The sequence below is a fragment of the Musa acuminata genome, unplaced genomic scaffold, assembly GCF_036884655.1.
Source record: "Musa acuminata AAA Group cultivar baxijiao unplaced genomic scaffold, Cavendish_Baxijiao_AAA HiC_scaffold_1138, whole genome shotgun sequence".
Classification (NCBI taxonomy): Eukaryota; Viridiplantae; Streptophyta; class Magnoliopsida; order Zingiberales; family Musaceae; genus Musa; species Musa acuminata.
In genome coordinates this window covers 1,303,806-1,330,980 of record NW_027021350.1, presented here as the reverse complement: position 1 = coordinate 1,330,980, position 27,175 = coordinate 1,303,806, and the positions used below count along the sequence as shown (strand labels likewise).

Sequence of the window (27,175 nt, the reverse complement as noted above, 5' to 3'; positions counted from 1 at the left end):
ATCAGGGGTGTTACAGGAAGGAAGGGGACAAGTGCCTGCTCCTAGCGAGCGACGGGCTATGGGACGTGGTGAGCAACGAGGGGGCGTGCGACATCGCGCGGACGTGCCTGCGGTATAGCACGACGACGACGGGGGACGACACGACCGAGGGGGACAATTGCGATGGGGGTTCGGACAAGGGGTGCTCGAACGCGACGGTCCTACTGACGAAGCTAGCGTTGGCACCGCACAACTCGGACAACGTGACCGTGGTAGTCATTGGTCTAAGAAGACTTTGAAGTGTGAAGAAAACAATTCAACCATATTTAAATTTCATTGTATCATTACTATTTTAATTTTGAGAATTAAGAAGATATTTTTTTAGTGGGAATTAAACATTATAAGACTAAAACAACAATATAATTTTCATTTTCCACACTCAAGGCAGATAATAATGTTAATAATAATAACAGTAGTGCAAGCATTATCCAAACCAATATGCTGCGTTCTTAGAAACAATTTAGCATCATGAAAAATGTGCAAATCTCAATATCAAGTTTACGGACAAAACAAAAAGCAGCAGAAAGAAAAGGTTCCTCATCTGAACAGCTTGAAGCCAGAAGAGACTCAATTGGGCCTCGGTGTCGCCCACTCGACTCGCAGAATGAGGTTGTCATAGCCATAGCCATTAAGCTTGTTGATGGCTCGCTCTGCGTCTTCCCTGTTGACAAAGTTGACGAAACCAAAACCTCGACTGACTCCAGTCTTCTGATCTACAGCAACATACACGCGAGTGACAGGGCCAAAGGTCCGGAAGAGTTCCATCAGGTCCGGCTCACGGGTGTCCTCCGAAAGATTGGTGACACGCACGGAGTTCTCATCGTTCCGACGCCTCATCTCCGTCCCGCTCCTCTCTGCACCCGCTCTCATGCTGGGCGGCACATACGCACCCTTGCCGGTGCCAGATTGCGACGCAACGGTCTCAGCACCTGGGGGCTTGTCGATGAAGCTGTCCGTTGGCGGTGCGAGATCCTTGTATGGGCACTTCGATGTCCAGTGGTCACCCTTCTTGCCACAGGTCCTACACACCATAAGGACGGCACCAGCTTTGCCCATGGCAGCTAATGGATCTCCAGCGACCTTTGGCTCTTCGGCTTTGCTACCTGTTAAAAGGTGGATGTCGATGGACAACAAGAAAAAAGAGAGATAATTATAAGGAAAGCATGCATGATAGTCTAAATTTAAATTTGAGTAAAAATACAGGTCCTGTCTCATTTGTTTATTGTGATGTTGAATTCATGTCATAACTGTGAAGCTTATGATGTCTTATATAGCATTGGCCTAAAAAATCCACAAAAGATTGAACATGAACAAATGACTTTTTCTATAGCTAAGAACAGCACGATGATATATGAACCAACTTTAACTAATCATAATAGAGATGGAGATCATACATGATAGCAAGACACCCACACAACTTCACATGCACAATCCCCAGTTGACATATGAACAGTATCCCCCTCAAACAAAGGCTAAATCAGAACAAATATATGGTCCTTATTATCACACATTTATCAAGAATCAATGACACGATGCTGCATCTGATTGAGCAAAGTGCCAACTTCATCACTCCACTACAAATACACACCTAAGTCATACATTTTCTTCTAAAAATATTCCGTGCACCAATAGTGTCACTGTCAGTATCATTAACCCTCCGACAGCATCCAAAAATCAGCTAAACGTATGCTAAACCTCAAAACTATCAATTATATTAAGTGGTTCTCCAAACAGAACAGCATTGTTCTGGTTCTATTGAGACTCCTTGCGCTGAATCATGACTAGCCGAGGATAAAATGTCTCATCATCAAAATAATTTTAAACTTACTTGACATGATCTCTCCTGTCTGCCCTCTATCACTGAAGTCACCAAGTCTTATCAAGAAAAATCAACAAGACTAGTAATCAAGTGAATTTATCATAACCATACTTGTCAACTTTTGAAACATTATGTATCTCAGGTTTATCCTTAATCACCTAAGGAAGAAGTCACATCATCAAAGTCAACAGGACTAGAAACAACGTCGATCTATGCATCTCACAGTACTAACAACTTTCTAAAGATAATTTGTCTATGTTTTTGTTTAATCATCCTTCTTGACATTAATATAATGTGATGCAAATGCCTACTTAGATTTGTTTTTGCCTCCAGATCCAATGCTTTTTGAAAAATCCATAAAATCATTGATTCATACCTATACGTCCAACCTTTACGGGCATAAGATGCATCATTCCTTTCTCTTCAGCGGATAGTTGCTAGTGTTAGAAATGGGTTTCAAAATGTACTAAAGCAGAAATCAGGAAAAAGGTAAATTATGAAATAGTTCAGGTACTCCTATGGATAAAAAACAAATAACCTAACAGAAGAATTTTTATCTTAGTATAGACTAACAACACGAAGTAAGATTAATAGTGGGAGTTTTCTCTAGTTTCAGTGTAACAAGGTTAGAAAGGAGATCCAAGTGTAAATACAAGAATCCCTTGTTTAATCTTTCTCTCAAACTAAGACTTCCTGTCAAATAGGATTGCTCGGGAAGTAGAATGCAATCATCAGTGGTCAAATGGGTAGCCACATTGCCATTACATCCTCCCTTCCTGTTCCCTTTCCATGACCATCCTTAACCTTTTTTCTTTTAGTTATCTGTTTCCTTTGGGTTGATCGATCCCACAAACTTATAAACCTAACAGCAGAAGTTTCCCAATTCAGTTTCATGAGAATGCCAGCTCGAGTGGGAACTGATTTCTTAGTAACAATGCCTCAATCTCCATCAACACGAAAATTTTGCTTTCGCTGACCCATATGCATCTTCTCTTCAAACTCCTGGACACCATCATTGTAGTGCCCAAGTTCTCACACTACAACACACCTAGCATGTTAATAGAAGCACAAATAAAATACATATATTATCATTACTTAAAAATATATTTAAATGTCTATGCTTAAGAAGTATGATATATGACAGGCTTATGCTATCAGTTTTTATATTTGATGTACATGCTTTCAACAATATGATGCACAAAGTTCTTCCAAATATTTTTTGAAATATATATAAGCATTGATAACTATTTTAAGTATGTTTTATAGCAAAAAGGTATGATCCTCTGACTCGACAAACTTAATTATACTAGCGGACTTAGTATGAAGTTAAGTCATGAAAATAAGTAAGCTTGAGATTTAAACATCATATATATAGAAGATAATAAGTTACTTATGCATGCATGGAGTAATGGATAATTATGTGGAGATAAAAATAAAAAAGTGTTCCCCTAAAAACTGCTAAGATCCATAAGTGAGATTGAAGAATAAACATAAAGTGAAAACCCTTTATTTTTATCAACCCAAACTAAACTCATATTAAGTTGTATTAACATTCAAATGATGCCAGGAAAAGAAAAGAAAAAAAAAACTGCAGATGAGGCATATGGGATTGAACGCAAGACTCCTTAGCTGCCTCTTAAGCAGATCTAGTTTTGGTCTTATCCTCCTTACCAGCCCAACCCCTTCCCCTAATTTTTCACTTTCTCCCTCAGTTGCTCAATCCTTTCTTCGTTGAAGCTCAAGAACCCTGACTATAAGGAAGATTAAGATAAAAAAACCTGACTCTTCCCCCTCTATATCTAGGGTTTTAGTTTAGCATATTGTCTTTAAGTTGCTTTTGAGTAACCTAAAATTTGATTTAATGTTTGATTTTTAGATATGTTGTATATGAATTAATTATGTTTCTAAGGCCTCTGATATTGTCTTAATATGATATTGGTATACAGTGTTATGGGTGTTTAGAATCCTTGTTTTTCGTGAAGGGATTCTGTTCAAGCCAAATTAACACCCATAGGGATATAATTAAATCTTGCTCTTTTGATATGTCATAAAAGGATCCCTAGGGTTTTGTAGGATTTGAAATTAAGTGAATATCATTTTTGTACCCCAAGATATTAGCCTTAGAAACTCAGGCAGTCTTAACCGAATTTCAATAGAACAGAATAAAAAATGATAGTTGAATTTGGAGGGTACTTTAGCCTCCTAATGATTCTGTTTTTAGATGAAATTTTATATACATTTAGTTTTCTATGTCTCCTGTGCTCCTACAAAATTTTATAATAATCTATGATAGTTTGGTTAACAAAAATAGTGAAATAAGATTACTTTGTAGTATTGTGTAGTTGGTTAATTGGTAATCACCATATGATGGATTATAAGTTGCATAGTTGGCAAACTGATAATGGAATTTAGATGAATTTATAAGTTAGATATAGTATAATTCAGAGAACATTATACCAAAATTAATTTGCATTGGGAGTTATAAGCTATATTTTTAATTTCAAATGATACCGCCCATACCGGGCAGTACGTACCGGTCCGCCAGCAGATCGGTACGCGGATCACCTGCTACCGGGCGATACCGTCGATTGGGGTTGTTTCCGCCCCGTTATCACGTGAAATCAGTCGGTGATGGTCGATTTCAATCGTCACCGCCCGCTACTGGGCGGTATTAGCCGAGGGAGAAGGAAGAAGAGGGAGAAGAAAAGGGAGAACCTAGAGATCCGATGTCACTCTCCCTCGACAATCCCGATCCGTCACCGCCCTCCCTCGCCGGACGCCGCAAATGAGATGTTGCCTCCTCATCTGAGGCGACGAGGCCTCGACGTCGTCGGCGACTTCTCCTCATCCGCATAGGGAGAAGAAGCTTCGCGAGGTTTCTTCTCCCCACGTGGGGAGAAGAAACGAGACCATGTCACTCTATATATATATATATATATATATATATATATATATATATATCGAGCAATATGCTCTCGGTATACTCGTACCGTACCGAGCTGAGCTCGATACTTCGGTAAGATACACAATTACAAACCTTGGTTATAAGTGAATTAAAATGAAAGGATTTTAATTTAGACGTATCATGACCCTATGTTCTAAATTTGATATGTTTTCAGCTCCCTAGCACACCCAACCAATAAGGATCATCGCCTTATCACGAAAACTTCATTTTAAGGCAAATAAAGTATAAGCTTAATTTACTACAAAATAATGATTATATATATATATATATATATATATATATATATATATATATGTGTGTGTGTGTGTGTGTGTGTGTGTGTGTGTGTGATGTGAACTCAAAATGTATTTTGAAAGCATGTTTTGAATAATAAGATCGACATGTTTTTAATTTATGTTCGAAAGTATATTTTAAAAGATAAGATGATCAAGAGCGTAATGTATATTTAAAAACATGTTTTGAATGACAAGATGGTCATAAGCTAGGTCTAAACTCAATATTAATGTGTGCATTGCATAAGCATGAAAATATATGAATTGCAATGAAAAAAAATGATATGCATGTATATATTATAATGTGCAATGTGGGAATGCTCATATATATTATAACGTATAATGTGGAAGTGTACGTAAATATTATAACATGCAGTATGGGAGTGCGCGTATATGTTATGACATGTGATATGAGAGTGCACGTATATACTATGACATATGGTATGCGAGTGTACATATATGTTATGATATGCGGTGTGGGAGTACATATATGTATTATGACGTGCGGTATAAGAGTGCACATATATATTATGAAATATGTAATAAAGTTCATGAATATATTATAATTTCTATTGCAGGTACTATGAATTATCCTTGAATATGTGTATTAAATCAGAATTTTATCTCCTTATTAGGAATCTATCATGTTGTGATGCATCTGTCGTGATATGTTTAATACATTTGATTTTGAAATGTTGAAAATATAACACAATGCATGCTCATCTTAATATGTTAAATTGAAAGTTTATACTTCCTGAGTTATCACTAATTATAGATCTTGATTTGCAAGTAAGGATATTGTTAATCCATCCATAAGATACATAAGGAGGTGAGCAAGTACGAGCCCATATCAAAGCAAGTATAGATGGCGACCTATAGGCACATTTTTATGTACATGAGTTTTGGATTGAAAATGCATGTGTGGTTTGAGATTGTGTTTATAACGTATGTATAGGTGTCAAACACCAATATGTATAAGGAAACCTTGTCATTTTGTTTAGCAAATTAACATATTTCAAAATTATCCTTTTTTTGGCTATATTATTTTTTATAACATTAGTAAATGAAAAGGTAGTATCCTATTCCAGTCATGCATATAGGATATAAATGAAAGTAGAAATATGGTGCTACAAGTTGTGGTATCAGAGCCGTGGTCATGAGCCATGTGGACTATCTATATCTGTAAAAGCATGGACACTGCTCGATCATCCGATAAGTTTTAATCAGGGATTGTCGTATTGCCCAAAACGATGTAGTTTAGGTGGTACGTACCAATACACAAACCACCCCGTTTCGAGTGATCCAAATTAAAATTATAAAAAAATAAAAAAGTGATGGACCCCAATCCATTTCAGCACTAAAAAAGGCAAATTAGGGCTCTTCTTACGTACGAAGCTGTAAGCTGCCTCTTCGCCACTTCGCCGTAACGATGTTGTAGCGGCACCGCCTCTTTGCTGCTTGCCACTGCAACGACACTACCTCTTCGTCGCTGTGATATCGTTGCTTCCCTTCGACACTATCACTACTGTCGCTACTTCCCAAGTATCGTTGCACTTCTCCTTTTCTTTCTTCTTCTTCCTCTCTCCTCCTTCGTCTTCCGTTCCTTTAACAGACCTTCCTCTTCAACCTCTTTTTTTCCTCGTCGAAACACGGTACGCATCGACGTACTGTGTTGATACACCAGTACAAAGCAACACATGTGCCGTTGATCGACACACCAGCTCGGACCAGTAAGTCAAACCTTGGTTTTAATAAGTGAATTTTCTTGATTTGTTTCCTTGTCAAGGTTCACAATTTCGGTCTACACCAGCGTACCGAGCCTTACTCAGTACGGTATGTACTGAGGTGTATGCCAAGGCCTACCGGGCGGTACACCTAAAATAACTGAAAACCCTTGCTCGCATATCTTCCGAGTCCCTGAAAAAGAAACACATTAAGATTCAACTTCTACATAAGCAACATTCACTACAAGCAAGATCAAACAAATATCCCAACTCACGGAGCTCGTAGTATTTATGCAGAGAGAGCAGAGAGGTCCGCAGCTCCGATAGCATCTGCACCAAGTACCTGAGCGCATCCTTCAAGTCATTGGAATCCTAACACAGGATAGGAGATCGGGGTCAAACGAGAAGCAAAACAATGTTGGGCGAATGGTGAAGGTTACGTTTAGCAATTAAGGCATCAGAACAGGATTGGGTTCCAACTAAGGCATTGTGCTAGATGTCGACGATGTCCCCCGCCAGCCACGTCTCCTCGTCGTTGTGGTGCGGCAGCATCTCCACGCCCTACAATCGATCGATGGGGCTCCTTCCGACGCCACCATAGTGATCTCTCCTCGATCTAGGTCTTCTTTCTCTACCTTGGATTTGATCCCCTTCTTCTTGCAACTAATATTTTCCGCTACTACGATTTGGGTCAAGAATTTGACGATGGGACTCTGCTTGCATCAGTGTTCGCTGGGTCGAGCGTTGAACAATCTTCACAAGTTTGCATGTTAGCTTGACGGGAACTTGCCTTTGTGCCCAACACCAAGTGAGCAGTTGTTTACAGACTTACAATTGTTCGTTCAACCTTCTAAAGTCCTTGTTTTCTCCTTCATCTCTTTTCTCTCTTGCACTCAAGGTGCTCACTGAATTGCTTATAAAGCTTCCCTCTTCGCGAAACATCGGGACTTGTTCGCCGCTCGTTTTCAAACTAATCAACTTGCTATTTTACAGATCCTTCGGGACCTATACGAGGTTGCAACTAGGCTAACCTTTTGCAGACGCATATATCGCAAAGGCGCATCATGACTTAGGCAATACCAGCTAAGTCCGAGAAGTTGCCGCAAGAGTGCTTCACGACTTAGGCAACTCTAGCTAAGTCCGTGACTTTGCTACAAGGGCACCTCATGACTTACGCAATTCTAGCTAAATTTGTGACAAAGTGTCAAAATCACTGTGTACAGGGAGAACTCTATCATTTTGTTTAGTAAATTAACATGTTTTACTTTTAAAATTGCCTACTCTTCTGCTACACTCCTATTGATAGTAGTAAAAGAATTAAAAAGTAACATCCTACTTTAGTCATACATGTAGGGCATGGATGGGACCAAGAGTAGGGTGTTATAAATTATTTGACTCATGATTTGAAATTGACAATGGTGGTATTTACCCTAGAGATTTGGTGGCATCATTCGTATGGGATAGAAATGTGAATTCTATAATGATCACAAAAATTTGAAATACTTCCTTAAAAGAAGTTGAACATTAGGCAAAAGTGATGGCTGGAATCAACAAAAGATTATGATTATATGATTAATTAACATCCTAAGAAAGTAAATGTAATTGCTGATGTTTTAAGTAGAAAGTCAACCAACCTATCTACTTTATCAATAGTTTAAAAGCCTCTCCAAATAGACATGTAGAAATTTGAAACAGATATGATCATTAAATGTTTAATTGGGAGACTAGCAACTTTGTCATTGCAACCAACACTATTAGAGAAAATTAAGGCGCTACAAGTTAATGGTCCTTGCTTGAACCAATTAAGGTCTGAGATTAAGGCCAAAAAAAATGATTTTCAAAGGGAGTAATCAGATTTTAGTATAAATTGTGTGTACCAAAAGAAAGTGGCATAAAACACAAAATCTTAATAGAGGTACACTCAGCTTTATACTTAGTGCACCCTAAAATAGCAAAAGTGTACAGGTATTTGAAATAATACTAATGGTGGCCAAGAATGAAGAAGTATATGGTCTAATTTGTTGAGAAGTGTCTCGTATGCTAACAATTAAAAATAGAACATCAAGAACCACCAGGTAGTAATACCCCAATGGACATGGGAAGAGATCAACATAAATTTTATCATAGGTTTGTCTAAACTAGTAAGAGATATGATGAACGTTGGGCTATTATGTCAGATAAATACTCAAGATTCACATTAGGATTTTAGAGGAGTCTTTATAAGGCAATGAGAGCAAAGTTAGCTTTTGACATTATTTTTCATCCTCAAAGAGATGATCAATCTGAAAGAATCATTCAAATATTAAAGGATATGCTAAGAGCATGTGTTTTAAACTTTAAAAAATCATAGAGCAAATATTTACCATTGACACGTTTTGCCTATAAATAATAGTCATCAAAGAACAATTGAGATGGCACCATCATGCGACAAGAAATCCAAATCACTTATTCATTGGGTTAAGATGGATGAAAGAAAATATATAGATCCGGATTTGATTAAAGAAACAAAAAAAGTAGTAGAAAGATTCGCTAAAAGATGAAAATGACACAACGTAGGCAGAAATGTCATGTAGATATTGTGAAGAGCTCTTTAAAATTTGAGATAGGAGACAAGGTATTTCTAAGGGTGGCATTAATAAAAGGAGCTGTAAGGTTTAGAAAGTAAGGTAAACTAAGTCGTCGATATGTAGGACCATATAAAATTCCTGATGAAGTTAATGATTTGGCCTTACCTCCTACATTAGTAAATGTGCATAATGTATTCTATGTATCAATGTTAAGGAAATATATTTCAAATCCTTCTCATGTCGTAGAAGAAGAGCCAATAGAATTGGGCGAAAATTTGACATACATGGAGTATGCTATATAAATTTTTGATATGGAGACAACTTCACAAATAAGAAGATTTCATTAGTCAAAGTGCTATGGAGGAATCATAAAATGAAAGAAACAACTCAAAGAGGAAAAAACAAAAGTAAGAAATGTCCAAAGCTACTGAAGTAGGAAATTTCAAAGACAATTTTTATTCGATGGAAGAATTGTAGTACCTAAATTCTCACACATACAACACACCTAACATGCCAATGGAAGCACAAATAAAATACATATGCTATCATTACTTAAAAATATATTTTATGATGTCTATGGTTAAAAATCATGACATATGACATGCTCATGTTATTGGTATTTATAATTGACATACATGCATTCAAGAATGTCATGCACAAAGTTCTTCCAAATACTATTTAAAGTATATATAAGCATTGATGTCTATTTTAAGTATGTTTTGCAGCGAAAAAGTATAGTCCGATGTGACAAACCTATTTGTGCTAGCAACAGTGATTTAAAAAAGAGGAAGCGGCAGCGGGAGAGGGAGTGTAAGGAGGCAGCAGCAACAGGAGCGAGAGTGTAAGGAGGCAGTGGTAGCGGGAGTGTAAGGAGGCAGCGGGAGCGGGAGTTGGAGTGTAAGGAGGCAGCGACAGCGGCAGCGGGAGCAGAAGCGGCAACAATAGCGAGCAGCGGCAGCGTGAGCAGGAGCGGCGACAACGACAGCAGTAGTGAGCAGCGACAGCGGCGAGCAACGGGAGCGGGAGCGACAGTGGCAACGAACAGGGTTAGGGTTGGGCAGCGACAACTGATATTGGTTTTAGTTGGTTCGATTGAACCAACTAACCATCGGAGACCGAACCAGACCTAAAATCCTGGTTCGGTCGCCTGGTTTAACCCAGGCACTCGCCCGAAGCGCCCAGCGCCTGGGCTCGGGCGAGCGCCCAAGCGGCGCCTCTTTGAACCGCGCCGCCTAGAAGTGAAGCGAGGCGCTCGGGCCTCGCCTCGCCCGAGCGCCTTATTAAATCGCTGGCTAGCAAACTTGAGTATGAGGTTAAGTCATGAAAATAATCATCTATACAATGATTAAAAAATATTTTTGTATTATACTAAGCCTTAAGTGATTCTCAAGGCTTGAATAAGTTTAATCATGTTTAAAGAAAGTAAACTTGAGGTTTAAACATCATGTATGTAGAAGATAACAAGTTACTTATGCATGAATCGAGTAATGGATAATTAAGTGAAGATAGAAATCAAAGAAGAGTGTTACCCTAAGAAATATTGAGTTCCATAAATGAGATTGAAGGATAAACTTAGAGTGAAAATCTTTTATTTTTATCAACCCAAATTAAGCTCATATAAAGATGTATTAACATTAAAATTATGTTCAGAAATAAATGAAAAAAAAAAGGAAACTTCAGATGAGGCATAGGGACTAAACCCAAGACCTCTTGGCTACCTCTTAAGCAGCTTTAAACGAGCACCCCTTGTTTTGGCTTTATCCTCCTTACCAACCCAACACCTTTCCCTAATTCTCCACTTCTTCTCCCTAAAGAGTGAGGTAAGAAAACCTAACTCTTCCCCCTTTAAACCTAGGGTTTTAGTTTTGTAGATTGTAGACTGAACTTCTTAACTGCTTTTGAGTAACCTAAAATTTGATTTAATCTCTGATTTTTTAATATGTTGTATATGAATTTGTTATGAATCTAAGGCCTCTGTATTGCGTTAATCTGAGATTCGTGCATAGAGTTATGGGTGTTCCAATATGTGCTCAAAATCTCCTTTTTTTTAAGCTAAATTGGCATCCTTAGGAATATGACTAAACCATATTCTTTTGATATGTCGTAAAAAGATCCCTTAGGGTTTTATAAGATTTAGAATTGAATGAATATCATCTTTATACACCAAGATGAGCATGAGAAACTCAAGTAGTCTCAACCTAGTTTTAGCAGAACAGAATAGAAGATTCTAAAAATTTTGTATACATTTACTAAACATAGTTTCAAATTCATTCAAGTAGTGAATTTGAATGGAACTTTAGCCTCTTAATGATTCTAGTTTTAGTTTTATATGGCTCCTGAGCTCCTACAAAATTTATGATAATTTATGATGGTTTGGTCAACAATAATAGTGAAACAAAATTATTTCGTAGAATTATATCTTTCGTTAATTGGTAACCACTATATGATAGATTATAGGTTGAATTATTGACAAATTGATGATGGAATTTAGGTGAATTTATCGGTTAGATATAGTCTAATTCAGAGAATACTATACCAAAATTTTGCTACAAATTATTGTTTGTATTGGTAGTTACAAGTAAATTAAAATAAAAGGATTTTAATTTGGACATATTATGACCCTGCAAAATATGTGTTTTACATTGGGAGTTACAAGTAAATTAAAATAAAATAGCTAATATGTTGTTTGATATGTTTTTGATGGTAGAATAATGTTAACTAGGAAATAATTAAGATCTTTAATGTTGTGATTAATACGTTTAATATTGATTTTTTTCGAAATTAGACACTTAATAAGTCAAATATTTATATTTCATGCATATTAAGGATTCAATCATATATTTGTGATGGTATATTAAGTTTAATTAGGTTTTTAATATCATGATTAGTAACCTTAATGATGATTTAATCGAAATTTGATCGATATTAGGTCAATTCAATGTAATCAAAAAAGATATGTGATACAATTCTTTCTTAATTTATATTTTTTTTGCTAAAATTATACAAAATTTATATTTATTTCTAACTTAAAAATTCTAATCTAACTTTTTTTTTATTTTTCAAGTATTTTTGAAGGTTTTTTTAATGATTTTGGGAGTATCATCGGTACACCTTGGTACACGCCATACCAAGCAGGGCTCGATATACTGGTATTGATCGAAATTACAATCTTTGGTGCTAGGTACTATGAATTATTCTTGAATAGATGTGTTTTGATTCACTTTAAGTGAGAATTTTGTCTCCTTATTAGGCATATGTCATGCTATGATACATTTGTTGTGAAATGTTTAATGCATTTGATTTAAAAAGATTTAAAATATGGCACAATGCATGCTCACGTTAATATGTTAAATTGAAAGTTTATACTTTCTGGGTTATCACTCATTGTATACCCTATTTTGCAGGTTAAATATACTATTCCTCCATCCATGAGATGAGTAAGGAGATAAACAGGTATGGGCTCATGCCAAAGTAGATATAGACAATGACTAGGCACATTTTTATGTACATGAGTTTTGGATTAAAAGTCCATGTGTAGTTTGAGATTATGTGCTTATAACATATGTACAAAATTCAAACACCAATGTGTAAAAGGGAAACCCTTGTCATTTTGTTTGGCAAATTAGCATTTTTCAAAATCGTCCACTTTTCTACTATACTATTTTTTATAGCATTAGTAAACGAAAAGATGACATCATATTCCAATCATACATGTAGGATATGAATTAGGAGTATGGTATTACAATAACAAATTAAGACTACTCAAAATAACCCTTCCCACCCAAAATTAGGTCTACTACTAATAATTGCCCACTTAGTTATCTCAGTCCTCATTTAATTTCCCTCACATGGTCACACCATCATCTTAATAAGTTTCCCTCGATTTCCTACAGTATCTATAAAATCACATAATTGTACATATTGAGATAATCCTAAAATTCTTCATAGTCCAACCTCAAGAGAATAATTAAACTTTTACCTATCACTAGCTAGCAACCTAAGATAGATCTCCAGACAGTGCTGAGTCTCCATACAAAGTAGTTACACTTCTACCTATCACTAGCTAGCAACATAAGATATCCAGACAATGCCGAGTCTCCATACAAAGTAGTTAAGCAACACAGTTTCTTCCACAGGAACCTGAAAATTTTCTATAAATATCATTCATGTTCATGACTAAATTAACATTATCTATTGATCCAGATTGTTGCCAACTGCCAAGTTGTGTGTATTGTGAAATTAGGTGTTGAGGACACCATCAAGAAAAATGGTCGACAAGATGAATATTATCTCCCATCACAACTTAAACTCCACCAAATAAATGAGTTAAGCATTTCCATATCAGTGAATAGCACTTTTTTCAAAATATTTAATTAAGACATGATAGAAGGTATAATAGAGGGAAGTGTAGATAAAGTTGCACAAAGCACGTAAAAAATACATATACAAAGTATCTAAAACAAAACATATCCCATCTAGCATATGGGAAAACCATGAAAAGTTTAGGTCCAAACCGAAATATGCCTAAGATAGCAACCTTATTCATTATCAACATCAAGATGCAAAAATGATCACTCATAAATTATACAGGCTCATAAATTATACAAGCAGGAATATAGAGTAAAGTTACAGTCCAAAGCAAGGTTGAATAGAATGACAAAAATAACAATAATAATCTTTGAACAAAAGATACCATTATCATAAAATAATTATTAAGCACAAAAACAATGATAACATAGTGAGTCACTAATCCAATGAGCTACTAATATAACAAAAGAAACCACTAGTGAATCCCATATTAGGACTAAGTTACATTTTTTCACACTTATCCTCTTAGTTGGTGCTATAACACAACAAAGTTAATCACGTTTTAGTTACCCTGAATGACTTATTTTATTAAAACAATAACAAGTGCAATCACTAGAGGACTGAGAGGTAAGAGGAACCTCCTAAAAAACTATTGTTTTCTCTCTTTAATCCTTCAACCCATATAAATTAGACAACATGCCCTTTAAAATGATTTGTTGGATGCTACAAGCTAAATGCCAATATATCACCCATACATAGCTAAGTTGTCACCCAAACTAAACTGAAACTTCAGGCTCCCCTTCAAGGCTTTCATCTGGACTCATTATATGGTACAATGGAGAACTAAATCTCATGAAGAAGATTAAAAATGAGACATAATGATGTGAACAATATTCTTGAACACGTGAAGCCAACCAGTCCGAGTACTGGACATGGCACGTCAGCTTGACATCTAAAGGAATAAGCATTATATAAGAAGGCCCCTCCAAGTGTGATCTCAATTCGAACTTACTAAGACTGAACACCCAACCTTCTTACATGTTCTTCTTGCCTGTGATGAACAGACTAATTTTTGTGGCAGCAACTCTTATGCCATTTTTTATAAACATGGACCAAATTACAGTATCAATGGTGGTAAAAGATTTATATAATCGACCCCAAATAGTTGAAACTTATGGTTTTGTTGTTGTTGTTGTTGTTATTGTAGGACCAAAACAAGATGGACCTTTTTTTAACGTGAGAAAAAATTTTCCTTGATTGGGTCGTGACTGCAATCCCTCAAGGCAGTTTCCCCTCTTCCAAACGTGATAACACCCACAAAACAAGCCAAGTCAGATAAATTGTGTCACATCAGGTTGACACAACCAAAATTGATTATATCATAGTGCTATAACAAAAGCCAAGTCAGACACATTTTAATGTCCCCGAATGATTTGTTGTATTAAAATAATAAAAAGAGCAATCACCAGAGAATTGAGAAGGAAGAAGAACCTAAGAAGCATGAACACAGGGACCCAGATACAACACAACATGGACACGACAACATGCCATTTTAAAAAAAATTAGGACACGAACACAGCGAGAACACATGTATTTTTTTAATATGTATATATAATATTTGATTAACATGAGTTTTATAGTATTTATATTTAAATTTTATAAAGTCAACAATATGAACAAATAAATATCATTATACAGGTTAAAACAATTAAAATTATCAAAATTTAAGTATCCAAAACAAAAGATGAGTCCGTCAAATAATATTTAAGAATGTTTGAATATAATTGATATATGTTTTCTTGTGACCATCTCCAGATTTCTTTTCTTGTAAAGCATATGGCACTCTGAGGACCACACGAGTGCAGTGCAGCAAGCAAGTATCTGACACATGTGTCCATGTGTCTTGACACGTCAACCAAAAGCACGTGTTTGTGCTTCTTAGAAAAGAACCTGTGAGGCACTTGATTTGCCTTTAATCCTTAAACCCATATAAGTTAGAGAACATGCCCCTTATAATTATTTGTCGAATGCTACAAGGTAAAGGCCAATATCACCCATCACCTAGCTAAGTTGTCATCCAAACTGCACTGAAACTTCAGGCTCTCTTTAAAGGCCTGTATTCGGAATTATTGGAAATGGTACAATACTGTCCTGCTTTTCATGAAGAAAATTAAAAGTGAGACATACAAAGGAATCAAGAAGCAGCCCGAATTCGCTTCACATAACATAATCAGATATTGTAATTGGCTTTTCAACTCAGATCCAGATAAAAGTAATCAAGGAAATCAAAGGATAAGGCAAGGTCCCATATTGATCCCCTAAATTAAGCCACGCAACTTCAACCAAGTCCCACTAAGTGCCTTAAAGACATGGATTTGCGCCATAGATCCAGGACTGAAAACTTCCTCCATGAAAACACCTTCTTTTTTTTTTTCGCAATAGGAGAAGGAAAAAAGAAACTGGCATCACCAATCACAAATAATGACCTTTTGACGTTCTTTTCTTCTTCAGAAAGAATTAGTGTAAACAAGATCGATCGTACCCATGAAGAAAACGACTAGATCGAGTATTAATAGAAAACCCTAAAAAGATGACTACCGAGTCTCCCGGAAAGAAAAAGGAGAAAGAAGGTAACGAGGAGGAAGGGAAGGGAAAGGATCGAACCGGGGGCGCGAGGGCGCTCGAGGATGATCTCCTCGGTGGAGACCATGGTGAGGCGGGCGCCGGCGTCCTCGTGGGCGGCATCGCCGAACTTGGGCCAGGATCGGCGCTCGAGGGCGCGCTTGCAATTGGCTTTTCAACTCAGATCCAGATAAAAGTAATCAAGGAAAACAAAGGATAAGGCAAGGTCCCATATTGATCCCCTAAATTACGCCACGCAACTTCAACCAAGTCCCACTAAGTGCCTTAAAGACATGGATTTGCGCCATAGATCCAGGACTGAAAACTTCCTCCATGAAAACACCTTCTTTTTTTTTTTCGCAATAGGAGAAGGAAAAAAGAAACTGGCATCACCAATCACAAATAATGACCTTTTGACGTTCTTTTCTTCTTCAGAAAGAATTAGTGTAAACAAGATCGATCGTACCCATGAAGAAAACGACTAGATCGAGTATTAATAGAAAACCCTAAAAAGATGACTACCGAGTCTCCCGGAAAGAAAAAGGAGAAAGAAGGTAACGAGGAGGAAGGGAAGGGAAAGGATCGAACCGGGGGCGCGAGGGCGCTCGAGGATGATCTCCTCGGTGGAGACCATGGTGAGGCGGGCGCCGGCGTCCTCGTGGGCGGCATCGCCGAACTTGGGCCAGGATCGGCGCTCGAGGGCGCGCTTGCAATTGGCTTTTCAACTCAGATCCAGATAAAAGTAATCAAGGAAAACAAAGGATAAGGCAAGGTCCCATATTGATCCCCTAAATTACGCCACGCAACTTCAACCAAGTCCCACTAAGTGCCTTAAAGACATGGATTTGCGCCATAGATCCAGGACTGAAAACTTCCTCCATGAAAACACCTTCTTTTTTTTTTTCGCAATAGGAGAAGGAAAAAAGAAACTGGCATCACCAATCACAAATAATGACCTTTTGACGTTCTTTTCTTCTTCAGAAAGAATTAGTGTAAACAAGATCGATCGTACCCATGAAGAAAACGACTAGATCGAGTATTAATAGAAAACCCTAAAAAGATGACTACCGAGTCTCCCGGAAAGAAAAAGGAGAAAGAAGGTAACGAGGAGGAAGGGAAGGGAAAGGATCGAACCGGGGGCGCGAGGGCGCTCGAGGATGATCTCCTCGGTGGAGACCATGGTGAGGCGGGCGCCGGCGTCCTCGTGGGCGGCATCGCCGAACTTGGGCCAGGATCGGCGCTCGAGGGCGCGCTTGCTGAGGCGGGCGCGGGTGAGCTTGCGGACGCGGGTGGTGGTGGTGACCCGCACCTTGTTCCCCTCCTCGTCGAACCGGTACTCGATCACCTTCTTCACGCCGTTCTCGTCAGGCCCCACCACCACCCGCGGCGGCAGCAGGAAATCCAGGTCCTCGGCGTCGTCCTCCAGCTCCCCCCATCGCAGCTTCCCCATGTCCACCGCCATCTTCCCCTCTCCGCTTCCTTCAGAACAAAGTCGACATACGGAGGGTGAGTTACATCTGAGGACAACCCTAAGCCGGTTTCGGACCGCTGGAAAATTTTGACTTGGTTAACCATAACATCGTAGTTAATTGGACCACACTCTTATGCCTCAACATTCGTGCCAATTATGAGGCTAATCTGATCGGACCCAGTGGCCCGACATACTTCATAATTGTTGTTCGCATGACAGAGAAAAGATCGCATATGTGTACATATAATGTGAAGTAATCATATATTGCTTACTTTACGATTAACTATATCACAATTAATCAACGTTTCGTTCACACGAGGGGTTTAGTCCCACATCGAAGAATCTGAGGGTCGCGAGAACGCAGAGATGCTTAAAAGAAGATTCGTGCTACGATTGTAACATACTTACCTGGACGGGGTCTATGGTCGATCAAGAAGGCTCATGGCCTAAGCCAATGGCCTCCATTGCACGTTGGAGGAGCATTGGCTTACCATCTCCCCAAGTGGGAGAGTGGACGTCATAATTTGTGATAGGGGGGTACGCGCACGCGCGGCCCCTACCAATTTTATGCCAAACTTTTGTTCGTTCGACTTCATCTTTTTCGGTCAATGTGACCAGTTGGGTTGCGCTCGGAATCGATTTGGATTTATTAATTTAAAATTAATTAATTTGATTTAGTTAGTTAGTATATATTTTAAAATTAATTATTCTGGTCGGTTTGATTAATTAATTTAAATCAATTATGATAATTAATTAGGTGGTTTCGATTTGATTCAATTTTCTAATTCCATTTGAACACTCCTAGCGTCGGTAGCCCCACGCAGCGCCGGCACGACCTGTTGCACCGCGGCGGGGTGGAGTTGGTGCAGTGGTGGCAGCATGGGTTTGTCCGCTGCCTGCGCCTCTCTCCTTCATGGCCTCGGCTTCATAGCTGCAGGTGGAAGAAGGAGAACAAGGCCGCCACCGTGAGGACCACGCTGAGAGCCACCAGCTTTGTAACTCATATCGTTGCTTCTGCTTCTTTATGTCGGTACAGGCTCAGTTGCAGTGCGGGCTTGGCGTTTACGATCAGACTTTGCCAAGACTTGTTGCTGCTGTAGGAGTGGAAGAAAGAAGACGATCATATCACGGGCAACAAGGAAGCAGTCCAGGTTTGCGCACCAAAGCATTCGATTCCACTTCCACCCTAACAAGCAAACCTTGAATGATAGAAGGATTAGTGACAGAGTGACCATTTAAATTACCAGCAAAAGCTATTTAGTCACTCTTAGGTGTTAAATCAATTTTGAGAAACTTGGTTGTATACTAATTGGTAGGATCGTATCGACAGAAAGGGTGAATTAATGCTTTCGTGAAAACATCGGTTTAAAATTTTCATTCAATAAAGCTTGTATCAGAAAGCATTTAAACTTAGAGAGCAAGTGAGAGTAGTAGATAATTGAATCAATAAGTAATGACAATGAAAAGTAGAAAGAAAGTGCATACCAAGTTTATAAGCGATTGGTCATCGCGACCTATGTCCACTCTCGATTCCTCTTCTGTCGAGGCCACCGATGTTTACTAACGATCTTCTTTCAATGGACGAAGACTAACTATCCTCTTTAGAACTCTTTCTTCTTTTTACAGGTTTAGGAGAGAACCTTTACAAGTCTCATACATCTCTTAGAATAAGCCCAAAACTTAAAAAGGAGGAGACATTTAGTACTTTTCAAAACTTTACAATTCAGAATCACTAGGTTTTTTGTTCACTTTTCTTGTTTCCTCAAGCAGAAAATAGTGGAATATTTATAGGCCCCAAATGACTTCAAAAATAAAGCAAAAAAGTGTCTCATCCCCGGTTTCAAGGGTACTAGCGATACTACCACTAGTACTGGGTGGTACTACCACCTGCACCCTGATAACTAATGGTACTACCACCTAGTCTAGGCGGTACTATCGCTAGACTTTATGGGAAACCATGTACTAGTGATACTACCATCAATCTGGGCGATACCACCATCGAGTCTTCCAGAAAATGTACACTTGATACGTTCTAGCTTATAGGCAATTCCACGGCTTGGTCTGGCGGTACCACCGCCTGACCTAACTCTAGGTCACTGAATAGGCTCAACTCAGTCCCAGATCAGGCCCAAAGGGCCCCTAATTGAGTTAGTACAGTTACACCCAAAACTAACTCAATTTAAGATCTAACTATGATAATTAAGACTTAAACAATTACGAGACAAGAAATTTAAGTTGTCCGGCATGTTGTTGGTTCATCCGAACTTCCAACAAACTTTCGACGTGCCGTCCGAACTTTCAACGTATCTCCCGATCCATCGGCATGTTGTCTCCCACAATATTTGATCTTAGCGCAATGTCTGATTCTTCTAGCCCGATATCCGATTTCTGACTCCAACCCAACGTATGATTCTTCTTGTTTTAATCATTTTACTTTTTTCTTATCGAAGTTAATCCTATATTATTTTTATCAAAACACATATTTGATCATAAACTCATCAATCAATTAATTTCATCATCAAAATTCGAGATTCAATAAGAGACTCCTTCCTTCAAGAATACTTAATTATGTAATTTCTCAAATATTATTTCTTCTTATCTAAGTCTTCTAAGGAAATAAACTTGGTAAGTCTTTCTATAGCTACAATTGCCTTACCAAATCGGTGGCATTGATGTCAATTGGAGTTTCAATATTGATATATTGAAGTGGGAGTTAAAGAACTCAATTGCTTTTAAGAACATTGAGTTTGTTGCAAGAAAAAAAGCTGAGACAACTCAATCAAAATACTTCCATTTAGAATTATGTAAAGTAATTTTTAGCATTGATGCTCTATAAGGCATGCTCAAGAATAAATATAACCCAAGATTGTATATTCTAGAGTTTGAAGGAAAAATCAATGTTGATGTCTTTATCGATTAGTTTAATATAGTGGAAAGAATTTTTTATTTTTATAAACCACTAAAATAAAAGAAGTAAAAACTTATGGCACTCACATAATTTATCTTTTTGGTAGAAAAATCTGAAAAAACAAAAAAGAATATGAGGGGAAGAGTATGATCGTGACATGGGAAAAAATGAAAAGGAAGTTGAAGAGAAAATACTTACTTGACAACTATAGGCAAGCGATCTTTCTCAAAATCGATGATTTCAAGCAAAAAGATCTTAGTGTAGAGGAGTACACAGTAGAATTCAATAATCTCATGTTAAAAGGAGAGCTTGTGAAACTAGAAGAGCAAACTATTGCAAGAAACTTAGGACATTTGAAATATGAGTGTGCTAAAATGGTTCAACTATAACCATATTGATCTTTAAATGATATGAGCAAGTTGGCTTTAAAAGTTGAAAAAAAATAGAAGTTTGAAAAGAGTTCTCAGTATGGGTCAAAAGATGGCTATACAAAAGAATAAAATTTCAAACCTACTATCCAAAGCAAGATGGTATCAAAGGTGTAAGACAAGGGTGAAGGGCCTGCTGGCAGCAAATAAACACATAATTCTTTTATGCCAAGTGGCCGAAAATACTTCAAATGTCATGGTTTTGGGCATATTATTTTATATTCCAAATAGGAGGATTGTAACTTTAGTTGAAGATCATAGTGATGGAGGAGAAGATGAAGTCGGTGATGAACCAAAATATGATGATGATTATGAGGAAAAGGTTACTTATATTGATCATGGTTTGTCTATTATACTACAACGTAGCTTACAAGTGTCCTATGTGGCTGAGAATAAAAGTTGGATAAGAAAGAACATGTTTCACACTAAATGCACTTCTCTTAGCAAAGTGTGCTGGGTGATTATCGATAGTGGTAGCTTTGAGAATATGGTATCTTTGGAGATGTGCATAAGCTAAAGTTGGACATAATCCCTCATCTACATCCTTATTAGGATCAATACGATACTAAAAGGGGGCGGGGGTGGGGGGGTGAATTAGTGCAGCGATAAAAATTATGTTGATTTAGAAAATTTCATTCGATAAACTCATTTTAACAAAGCCCGTATCAAAAAATAATGAAAGTAATGACTTAGAGTAAATGAAAAGTGTAGAGTGTAGCTAAGTAATGAAAGAAGGTAGTAAGGAAAGAACACACCGGATTTATAGTGGTTTGGTCATTATGACCTACGTCCACTTCTGATTCCTCCTTTGTCGAGATCACCGACGTCCACTAATGGTCTTCCTTCAATAGGGAAGACCAACCATCACTTTACAAAGCTTTCTCCTTTTCATAAGTTTAGGAGACAACCCTTACAAGCCTCATACCTCTTCTCTAATGATTACAAAGCTGAAAAAAGAGGAGGACTCTTAGCAATTTGACAACACTTTTACACCCTAACACTTTAAGATTTTTTCACACTTTTCTGCTCTTTTTGTTACACTTTCATGTAGAAAGGAGTAGGGTATTTATAGGCCCCAATAACTTCAAAATTGGAGCAAAAAAGTGTCTCATCCCAGATTTCTGAGGTATTAGCTGTACTATCATCATTACTGGGCAGTACCACCGCTTGACACTTTGACACTGGGCAGTACCACCGCCCAGTCTGACGGTACTACCGCTTGATAGAGACTCGAGATTGGGCTCTAGCGGTATCACTACTTGATAGGGCGATACCATCGCTTGGCAACATTAATTATCGATGGTACCATAGCCTAGTCTGGTCGGTACCATCGCCCAGACCACCTGGGAGGCTGAGCCTCAAGCGGTTCCACCACCCACCCTAGGTAGTGCCACCGCTTGGCAAGGCTCCAAGTGGCCGAGTAGGCCTTTCATTCGGCCCAACTCAGTCCTAAATCAGGCCCAATTGGCCCCTAACTGAGTTAGTGGAATTACCTCCTAATCCTAACTCAATCTAAGTTCTAACTATGATAATTAAGGTATTAACTAAGCAATCTTTATCTGGTATGTCAATTATTCTTCCGATGAAGTCTCGACGAACTTCTAGTGAACTCTCAGCATGCTTTTGGCGAACTCTTGATGAACTCTCGACGAACTCTCGATAAACTCTCGATGAGCTTCTGATGAACTCTTGGTGAGCTCCCGACGAACTCTCGACGAACTCCCGATGAACTCTCGACAAACTCTCGATGAACTCTCAGCAAGCTTCCAACATATCATCCGAATCTTTGGCGTATCATCCGATCTTTGACTCCAGCCCAACATTTGCTTTATGTATTATTCATTATCATAGTTAAACCTGTAACACTTATCTCAACATATGGATTAGATCAATAATTTATCAATTGATTTCATCATCAAATCCGAGATTCAACAATCTCCCTCTTTTTGATAATGACAACCAATTGATGATGGAGGTAACCTTAACTCCCCTTATCAATATGTCATATTAAGTTAACCAAACTTGAATTCAAAAGGAATCATGACCTTTGAATTCAAGTGAAACAATTTCGATCACAAGGATCGAGTATAATATATTAAATCAAAATTTCATATGTTTGTGCATCATTACATTTTATCCTCACTTCATGCATGATACCAAAAATAAATCAATATCACTTTGCGCATATGATACTAAAGCATTCATGATACATCATTTTGGGCATATCACACATGATACTAAAGCATTCATGATACATTATTTTGGGCAGATCATATATAATGTGAAGATATTAAAATTTTAAGCATTTATCACTTCATACATTAAATCAACATTTTGATTATGATACTAATCATCATTTTATGATACTAAACATTCATCATTTCTCATGCTTAAATCAACATTTTGATCATGAGACCAATCATCATTTCATGATACCAAACATTCATCATTTCTCATGCTTAAATCAACATTTTGATACCAATCATCATTTCTCCCCCTTTGTCATCAACAAAAAGGAGAATCATTCAATAATGCAAGTATTTAAAAATTATTGAAGTAAGTTTTACACCAATTTATCCAAGCTAGCAAAAAATGAGAAGTTAAGCAAAAACTTTGCATGATAGCTACTTTTGCTTTTTGAAATGGGTAAGATAGTATTTTTGCTTTAGATGTGCAAGAGCTTTTTGGTTCTTCTTGAGATGTACAAGCTTTTTTCTCCCTTTGTGATAAAAATAAGAAGAAGAGCAATGGAGGAATTCATTCTCTATGAAAAATCAAGAACCAAATTCATGAAAGTTAAGTTTCATTGAAACAAGCTTCCACTGTAGCAAAGAGGATTCATCGTAAAGGATCAAGATGTCCAGAAAAAAAAAAATCAAATCCCTATTCTTGCAAATGATTATCACATACTAAATGTCCATGGATAAAAATTCTTCTTTCGTAAGTAGAGTGAGGAAGAATTTATGAGAAAGGATCATCAAATGAAGGATCAAAAATCCATGAATAAAAATTCATAAATCAAATCCCTTTTCTTGTAAATATAAGGAAGAAGGATTCATAGGAATTGATAAAAGATCAAGTCATTAATCAAAAATCCATGAATCAAGGCTCTTCTTTTACAAATAGGAGGAAGGACTCATGATCATCACATGAAAAATAAGGCATCAAGTTGTAAATACCAAAAGTCCATGAGTTAGAATCTTTTCTTTTATAAATATCATGAGAAAGAAAAATTGATCTCGATTTAAAAAGAAAACTCAAGTTATGAAAAACCAAGAAATTCAAAAAATGTATCAAGGAATTTATGCATTCAAAAGATTTATCATGCCTAATTTTTAGAGTGTGGCATGCATTATACCATCATCAAGAAGTGCATCATAATATTGAAAAACACATAATGTCAAAAGGTATATCATAGAATATAAGAAGTATAGTATATTAAAGAGTACAACTCATCATGGTACTTTTTAGTTCCCTACTCTCTTTTATTAGTAAAAGGAAATACATAACCTATTCAAGTGGTGGTAAATCAAAATACTTAAATAAAGTATTAAGTTGCCGATAAATTTACTACATCTCGGTTAAGATATGATCTTGACGTAGTTCAATTTGATTTAGTCGAGTCACAATTGAATCGACATATGAGGAGGGTGCTTGCTCTATTAGAGGTGCTGCCTCAAAGGGACTGATAGGAGGAGAATGACTTTCCCTATATAGGTGTTTTTAGTTCTGGTTCAAGTGGGGGAGGTTCAGTACTCTTGTATAATCTAGTCCAAATTTCGTTTCTTACTATACATCTTAATCTCCTTAATAGATTTCTATTGATACCATTGAATCGATCTAGTTTTAAGGTTTCTTCATTAGGTGGAATAACTATGTCATGGGTATGCATTAGTCTAGTAATTAAACTACCATATGGAAGCATCATAACTTTTGTGGATAGATCAATCATGTTTTATCGTATTAGATATCCAAAGCAATTTTCTGTCCTACCATAATCCAATATATTATTCCTAATTTTATTTGACTGACTTCATCATGATGATATTATTTTGGAAGTAGAATACTTATTACGATGTAATGAAGCAATTTTATGCTAAAGGGTAGTAAATGTTCACAACATTTTGGAACGATAGACAAATTTAGGTTACCAAAGATAGTGCCTAATGCCTTAGAATATGTAGCCCCAACTGATTCAATGTCTCATTGTCCTCTAAAGCAGCAACCTCTTCTTTTTTTAGGAATTTCTATAAGATTGCAAATTACACTATCCGTAATGGGTATGTGATGTCCTAGGAGATAAGTGGACACCCTATCATTTTCATCTATATGCAAGTTGTTAAAATTGTTGAATCTTAGATTTTGATGATAAAGTCAATTGTAAATTATTTGATCTAATCTATATGTTAAGAAAAGTGTGCAGGATTAACTACGATAGCAGGAAGATATAAAGCAGGTGTTGTACCGAAGTCAAGATCGAGATCTCATTGGGAGTTCGAGAGTTCGTCAGAAGTCCGAACGTTCGTTGGAAGTTTTATCGGAACCAACCGAGAAGTCCAGGAGCTTGCCCAAGAAGCTTATCGTAACTTGCCAAGAAGATTGTCGTAAAGTCCAAGAGCTTGCCAAGAGTCCACTGGAACATTATCGAGAGTTTGTCGGATGTTCGTCGAAAGTTCCCCGGAAGCTCACTAGAAGAGCAATTGACGCATAGGAACAAGAAGTGCTATAATTATATCTTAATTATCATAGTTAGATCATAAATTAAGTTAGGATTGGGAGGTAATCCCACTAACTTAATTAGGGGCCAATTGGGCCCTTAATAGGGCTGAATTGAGCCGAGTTAAGCAACCCATTCAGCACCTGAATTCTTCGGTGGCAGTGGCACCGCTCAGGAGATAATGTCCCAGGTTGTCTGGGTGGTGGTACTACCCAAACTAGGTGGTGGTACCACCGGCAATGAATGCTACCAACGGTGATACCGCCCAGTGTCAGACCAACGGCGATAGTACCGCCCAGTAACTACGGTGGTACCGCTAGTACTCCAAAATTTAAGGATATGACACTTTTTGGCTCCAATTTTGAAGCCATTGGGGCTTATAAAAACTCCATCCTTTTCTACATGAAAGGGCACGAAAGTATTAAACATCTTCTTGAATCTCTGGGGTATTAAGTGTTGTAAAAGTTAGAAAGAGTCCTATCCCTCTCTTAGCTTTGTAAACATCCAAGAAAGAGGAGTGAGGTTTGTAAGGGTTATCTCCTAAACCCGGGAAAAGGAGAAAGCACTGTAAAGAGGTGTTTGGTCTTCACCTATTGAAAGAAGGCCTTTAGTGGATGCCGGTGACCTCGACGGATGAGGAATCCGAAAGTGGATGTAGGTCACATCGACTGAACCACTCTAAATTCTGGTTTACTTTTCATTTGTGCAATTTACATTACTACAAACCTCCTTAATCTTCTCTTTGTACTTTTATGAAAGCTTTCAAATTTAATTTCTCTCCGGATTGAATCGAAACTATTTTCGTCGGAATTTGTTTTAATTGAAACGAAGATACTTGAAATCGGGAAAGTTTTCCACTGCACTAATTCACCCCCCCTCTTAGTGCTATTCTTGATCCTAACAGTTGGTATCAGATCAAGTTTCACTCTCATTTGGTTTTAAACTCAAGAGAAATAGCATTTGCCGGCAACCAAGAGGGTCATTCAATTATACATCCGCCCATGTTCAATAGGACGGATTACATATATTAGAAGACTAGAATGAAGATCTTCTTAATTTTAATGGATTTCGAATTATGGAATATTATAGAAAATGGGTTTCAAAAGTTATCTCTTCCAATGAACGATTGGAATGAATTGGAGAAGAAGACTTTCACTTTAAACGCAAAGGTTATGAATGTCTTGTTTTGTGCTTTAGATAAAAACAAGTTCAATCGTGTATCTATTTGTGAAACTGCGTTTGATATTTGGCATACACTCGAAGTGACTCATGAATGCACCAATAGAGTGAAGGAATTAAAAATTAATCTTTTAGTGCACACTTATGAGTTGTTTC

The 27,175-nt window shown here is 37.4% G+C and overlaps 2 protein-coding genes and 1 non-coding gene across 3 annotated transcripts; 1 reads left to right on the top strand and 2 right to left on the bottom strand.

Moving 5' to 3' along the window:
- Nucleotides 1-386: 386 nt before the first annotated feature.
- On the bottom strand, nt 387-16,563 carry LOC135671237 (uncharacterized). Its single transcript, XM_065179240.1, has 2 exons — nt 16,359-16,563; nt 387-1,142 (listed from the first exon to the last, which is right to left on the bottom strand). The coding sequence occupies exons 1-2, from the start codon at nt 16,402-16,404 to the stop codon at nt 607-609; spliced, it is 582 nt and encodes a 193-aa protein (XP_065035312.1). The 5' UTR covers nt 16,405-16,563; the 3' UTR covers nt 387-606.
- A 792-nt stretch (nt 16,564-17,355) lies between these two features.
- On the bottom strand, nt 17,356-17,778 carry LOC135671132 (eukaryotic translation initiation factor 3 subunit G-like). Its single transcript, XM_065179085.1, has one exon. The coding sequence runs from the start codon at nt 17,776-17,778 to the stop codon at nt 17,356-17,358; it is 423 nt and encodes a 140-aa protein (XP_065035157.1).
- A 409-nt stretch (nt 17,779-18,187) lies between these two features.
- LOC135671306 (U1 spliceosomal RNA) lies at nt 18,188-18,346 on the top strand. The gene has a single exon (XR_010512710.1). It is a non-coding gene; the product is annotated as a U1 spliceosomal RNA (small nuclear RNA).
- The last annotated feature ends 8,829 nt before the right edge of the window (nt 18,347-27,175 follow it).

What these genes read in the sequence shown, in the direction of transcription:
- LOC135671237 (XM_065179240.1), bottom strand. Translation starts at nt 16,404, where the DNA reads ATGGTCTCCACCGAGGAGATCATCCTCGAGCGCCCTCGCGCCCCCG. An exon ending in CGAGCGCCCTCGCGCCCCCG is followed by an intron (nt 1,143 to 16,358) that starts GTTCGATCCTTT and finishes ACCTTTTAACAG; the next exon opens with GTAGCAAAGCCGAAGAGCCA.
- LOC135671132 (XM_065179085.1), bottom strand. Translation starts at nt 17,778, where the DNA reads ATGGCGGTGGACATGGGGAAGCTGCGATGGGGGGAGCTGGAGGACGAC.